This window comes from Rissa tridactyla, chromosome 1, assembly GCF_028500815.1.
Source record: "Rissa tridactyla isolate bRisTri1 chromosome 1, bRisTri1.patW.cur.20221130, whole genome shotgun sequence".
Classification (NCBI taxonomy): domain Eukaryota; kingdom Metazoa; phylum Chordata; class Aves; order Charadriiformes; family Laridae; genus Rissa; species Rissa tridactyla.
In genome coordinates this window covers 27,231,026-27,237,139 of record NC_071466.1, presented here as the reverse complement: position 1 = coordinate 27,237,139, position 6,114 = coordinate 27,231,026, and the positions used below count along the sequence as shown (strand labels likewise).

The 6,114-nt window shown below is 40.5% G+C and overlaps 1 protein-coding gene across 1 annotated transcript in view; it reads right to left on the bottom strand.

Moving 5' to 3' along the window:
* The window catches only part of BRCA2 (BRCA2 DNA repair associated), a 42,850-nt gene that overhangs the window by 13,366 nt on the left and 23,370 nt on the right, over window positions 1-6,114 (bottom strand). Inside the window, exons 15-16 of the mRNA XM_054202951.1 lie at window positions 5,776-5,966; window positions 4,972-5,159 (exon numbers count right to left, since the gene is read on the bottom strand). Of these exons, the coding sequence (XP_054058926.1) occupies window positions 4,972-5,159; window positions 5,776-5,966 (379 nt within the window). The remainder of the gene's footprint in view (window positions 1-4,971; window positions 5,160-5,775; window positions 5,967-6,114) is intronic.

Here is a 6,114-nt window from a genome sequence, read left to right as displayed (position 1 = left end):
TTCCTTTAAGGAGGAAGAGAAAGAATTAGACCAGAGATTCAAATAGCTAAGCCATTAGACTTCTTAGAACACAAGATACGTCCTGTCAAAAAGTCAATTTCAAACTTGTCAGAAAACCTCATGAAGATTTTAAGGAACTGTATTGCAGTTGGGTGAACAAAAGAAACAATTTAAAAGCCAAAAAGTCATATACAGGAAGAAAAGGAGCAGGCGTGACCATCAAATTAATTATTAGTACATTAGAAGAGAGAAAAGCAATCTCAAACTTTAGGAGATTCTCTGTGATCTTTTATGAAGAATAATGCAATTCAGGAGTTAAAGACAGAATTTAGTTCAAGATTAAGATCCTAAATACAGATGACTAAATGAAGACATTATATATTCTAGTTGATAGAGATTCAGTTAATATGCTTAAAGGGATAGAAAGACTGATTCAGCTGACCAACCAGTAGGTATTTATTCTCAACCATATGCTTTAACATATAACAAATCCAGAAAAGATACAGGAACTAAAGGCAACCTCTTGGGGAGCAATCGCTACAAATTGCTGGAGAGGCTATCTGGTATTCAGGTCAGAGTGACACTGCCACACAGAGCAGGTTCTGACACCAGAACCACCGTGGTGATTCTAGGATATAGAATAACCCAGAATGTATGTTGGCGGTTTCTCTCTTTTGTTTCTGAAAAATGAATGTGGGGAACACCATATAGCTGATGGTCTGACCACAGAATGAGAAGCACATCTGAAAGTGATTATTAAGACAAGCTGCCTCTGGAATAAGAAGTTGGACTGCCTAAAAAGCCCAATATTTGGCACATCTAGGCATAAGTTGTTTTATGCAAATACTGTAATACTTTTCCCATTCACAGGGAAATTGTATGACATTAATCAAGATTGCAGCAGATTGCAAACATGCTGATCCAGAGTTGGATGCTTTGTTGCCAGAGATCTACTGCTTCTTGCCAAAAGCAACCTCAAACCTCATATTTCCTATTAATTTGTGTAGTGGCTTTGCTTGCCAGCCTAGACATAGCAATTTGACACGGGAAAAGTGAACAGCCTGCTTTCTAAAATGCATGCAACTCCAGAACACTGACATGTAGGCAAGAGGCCCTGCATCGTAACTCACATGGGTGAACGATCCAGACAATCTTTTATGCATCTGCATAAATCCTTTGTAGGAACATTCCATCTAGCAAGGTATATCCCCAAAACATTCAACAGTTGTGTCATCACTGAAATGCAGAAATCAAGGATGGTATTGCTAATAGCAAAATACTTGCCAAATCGGGGGAGGAAACAGACAAGTAACAAGTTCTGTTAAATTTTGCATACTCTGCATCTGAGTGACAACATAAATGCATATGCCTACATGTGATGCCACAGGGTGCAAAATGGAACTGGGGGAGCATTAGCTCTGCCTTACAGTATTTGGAAAAAAGACACAATCAATTTTAAGGACTGCTCTGAGACTGACTTAGTCTACTGTCAAACAGAGTCTCGGTAACTTCCAGAGCAGCACGCAAAAATTCTTAGAAGCCATTTCTAAATAAGTGAAAGACAAGAGGGTGATTTGAAACAGCCAACACAGATTTACTAAGAGCAAATCATGCCTATACCAACCCAATTGATTTCTATGATGAAGTAACTGGTGCTGTGGGCAAGGGGAGGGCAGTAGATGTTGCATATGTTAGCAATGACAATTTCTTACAGTCTCTTTAAAACAAAATTGGTATGATACGGGATGGATAAGTAGATAGTGTGGAAATTTGAGGAAGTGGTTGATAAACTGGGGGGCAGGGTTGCTATTTAAAGGGCCCTGGACAGGCTGGAGGAAAAGCTAGCAGGAATCTCATGCAATTCAACAAAAGCCAAGTCTTGCACCAGCAATGGAACAACCTCCTCCAACAGTAACAGTCTGGCCTGTCTGGAAAGCAGCTTTGCTGAAAAGGGTCCACGGTCCTGGTGGACAGCAAGATGACCATGAGGCAGCAATGTGTCCTTGCAAAAACAAGCACAAAAACATCCTGGGCTATATTATGAGCAAAGCCAGGAAGACAGTGATCCTTCCTCTCTCTTCAGCACATGAGAGACTGCACCTGAAGTTTCTGTCCAGCTTTGGATTCACCAGGACATACTGCAGCTAACCCTGCAGAGGGCCACCAACGTGATGCCCCGTGCTCTCGGAGGCTAAGCACATGACATACAAGTGAAGAGAGCTGGGTTTGTCTGAATTTAAGAGAGAAAGCAGAGACTTTATTGCTGTCTACAACTACCTGACTGGAGGATCCAAAGAAGATAGGGACAGACTCTTCTCAGAAGCACACAACAATAGCATGAGAGGCAACAGATACAAGCTGGAATGTGGAAAATTCTAATTGGAGATAACAGTGGGGTTTTTTTTGTTTTGTGGCTTTTTTTTATTTTATTTTTTAAACCATGAGAGTGGTCAACTGGCACAGGCTGTTCAGAAAGGTTGTGGAATCTCTGCCCTTGGAGGTGTTCAAGACTCAGCAAGACAAGTCCCTGAGTAATTAATCTAATTCAAACTGTGTTGAACAGGGGCTTGGACTGGATGACTGCCAGCAGTCCCTTCCAACTTAAACTGTTCTATGATTCTTTGAACTCCAGCACTTGGTTGATCTTTACTGAGTAATTGTTGGCTATGGACACATAACATCTCCAGTTCTCCGAAGACAAACAAATATTGTTGACACCAAAAGCATTTCCCAAAGTCAGGGCAATGACTTTGGCATCAAAAATGTTTCGCAAAGTCATGTGGGAGAAGATATTAATGATGCTTGCTCTGCAAGAGCAGAAAGTTTTTTTTTTTTTTAATGAGGAAGTACAGATCACAACGTGGAAGTACACATCTTGTAACTAGTCAATTTTCCCATATTGGATTACCAGCACCAACTTCAACAACTCAAACTTTCAAATAAAAGCAGTCCTTGAGCTTGGAACAGACCTATCTCTGTTGCACTTCGGTACTGGGAAGCAAACGTTGCAAACCTCTTGAATTCTGATACTACATAGGCTGGCAATGCGTGCTTGACTACAAATACTACTCAGATACAGGTCTCTGCCTTGAGTGTTTGTGTGAATGCCTACCAACAGTGATACTGCCTTGAAAAAAAGAGCATCTGAAATTTACGGAGGAAGTCAGAAAATAATGGTTAAGTATTTTCTGAAGTTTTGCTGGAACAACGCTACACTGGTAGTTCCTTGTTCTGTTGCACATGCTTTTGATGAAGTTATAATGTACAAACTTGCTTACAGTAAAACAAACCATAATTTTTCTGAAAGTGTTTAGGACAAATGCACTCAACACATACACTTTTTTTTCAGCTCATCCTAAGTGACCTACAAAAGGAGGGATAGAAGGACCAGGAAGAGTGCAAGAGCAAGGGTTGTTTGTGCACTTTTTTTTTTCCTCTCTTCTTACATATACGCAAAAGAAAGCTTGAATGAATCAGCAAGTTTTACTACTGAAGTCTTGGCTTCCTTCAAACCATAGGACAGCTTTAAAAAATTATATTGAAAATTATATTGGTCCAATTTTGTTCAATATATTCATTAATGACCTAGATGAGGGGACAGAGTGTATCCTCAGCAAGTTTGCTGATGATACCAAGCTGGGAGGGGTGGCCGACACTCCAGAGGGCCGTGCTGCCATCCAGCGTGACCTGGACAGGCTGGAGAGCTGGGCAGAGAAGAACCAAATGAGGTTCAACAAAAGCAAGTGTAGGGTCCTGCACCTGGGAAGGAAGAATGCCAAACACCAGTATATGTTAGGGGCAGACATGCTGGGAAGCAGCTCTGAGGAGAAGGACCTGGGGGTCCTGGTAGACAGCAAATTATCCATGAGCCAGCAGTGTGCCCTTGTCGCCAAGAAGGCCAATGGCATCCTGGGCTGCATAGGGAAGACTGTGGCCAGTAGGTCGAGGGAGGTCATTCTCCCCCTCTACTCTGCACTGGTGAGGCCACAACTGGAGTACTGTGTCCAGTTTTGGGCTCCCCAGTTCAAGAGGGACAGGGAACTACTGGAGTGAGTCTAGCGAAGGGCAACCAAGATGATTATGGGACTGGAGCACCTCCCTTATGAGGAAAGGCTGAGAGAGCTGGGACTCTTTAGCCTGGAGAAGAGAAGGTTGAGGGGGGACCTGATTAATGTTTACAAGTACCTAAAGGGTGGGTTTAAGGAGGACGGAGCCAGGCTCTTTTCAATGGTTCCCAGCGACAGGACAAGGGGCAATGGGCACAAGCTAGAACATAGGAAGTTCCGTTCAAATACACGGAAAAACTTCTTTACAGTGAGGGTGACAGAGCACTGGAACAGGCTGCCCAGGGAGGTTGTGGAGTCCCCTTCTCTGGAGATTTTCAAGACCCGCCTGGATGCAGCCCTGAGGGATGTGCTTTAGGCAATCCTGCTCTAGCAGGGGAGTTGGACTAGATGATCTCTAGAGGTCCCTTCCAACTCTGAAGATTCCGTGAGGTTCCGTGAAAACACATTTTCAGCCCTGTCCTGCCAAAGAAGCCCTAAGCACCTCCCCAATCAACGTTCATTCCCATCAATAAGCTTTAGAACCCAACAGAAATAAATCCTTTTCCACTTGAAAAAAAAAAATAATCAAAACCTATTCATGGTAACTAAACAAAATGGTAGAGTGCTGAATTAGCAGAAAATAGTTATATTTTTCTAGACTATTTACACTGTTGAAGAATCCCCAGAAATTTTCTAAATTGACTTGTATGCTTTCTTTAATGGTCAGTGAAGATCACTAACATTAGTCTACACAGTAAATTTACAATCCTGCAATATCTTTATTTAGGCTCACAGAGACATAATAAAACTGCAGAGTAAAAAAGTAGTCAGAGGTTTTGAAAGATCACAAGGATTTATTCTAGGAGATAAAAGAATCACTAACTAATAAACAGCATACTTGCCTCAAGTACATAAGTAATAGTACCTGTAAAACTCCTTTTTTCCAGCTTTTCCCTCATCTGTAGGTATTAGCCATCCTCCATCAGCAAGCTGTATTCCATTTCCAGCTAATAAATACTCCTTACTGAAAAACTCCTTGATGAGAAACTGGAAAGATTCCGCATTTGTGCTGTTAACTTGTACACAATGTTTTGAAACACCGTATGTATAAAGCTGCAAAAAATTAGATGAAAAAGACAAAATAATGACAATACAGAAAGAATGTGGCTAAGAGTTTTTGTATCTAATGTTATAAATTCAAATAAAATATTTCCTTGAGGTTGAGACAGCTTTTGTCTGACCTTGTCATTTTGTATGTAATCTAAGCAGAATGGAGGAATTCCGAGCAGTATTTTAGCAGAATAGCAGCATCACAGTGTGCTTTACAAGTGTTTAAAAAAATTCAGTAGGTTTTGTATCTTCACTGTACCAAAAGCAAGAGGCTTTTGATAGAGACTTACCTAAGCTTAAATTTTAACTGTTACCTTAAAAAGCTCTTCATACAGGTTAAAAGTCAATAGTAGCTATAATTGGTGGATTTTTTCCTTGTTTGATGCTTCTCTTGTTTGATTATAACACTACAGAGACATTTATGACCCTTATAATTTGGAATAGTCTTCAAAACCTGTGGATATGCAAAGCTACTTAAAAACTGTAGAAACCGGTGTAACAGCTACTGTAAATACTTATAACTGAAGAATGTATCTGTTCAAAAGCTACTGAGTTTTTGTTTGCTTGGCTTAAGGAACAGATCCTGGGAAAGACACACAATAAAAAGACGTCAATATACCTCTTCTGTAGAATAAAACCTAGGAGATTTCTCTTCTACTGCAGTTGTCAGAGAGATTCGATTTCTTGCAGATGTTTTAATGACATAAAGACTGCCTGGCTGCGAGCTAATATTTTGCCTATATTTCTTTTTAATTCTCATTTCCTGCAGATCTCTGGCACAGCGGAGATTTGTCACCATCTTGATCATAGCTGCAGAAAAAAACAAAACACCAAGCAACCCAAAACATCAAAACCTTTTTACGTCATATATTGACTTAAGATACACAGTCACGCTATAAAAGCAGACTCAGATAAGCATATTTTCTAAGCCACTTTGCAGATTTTTAGAAACTGCAAC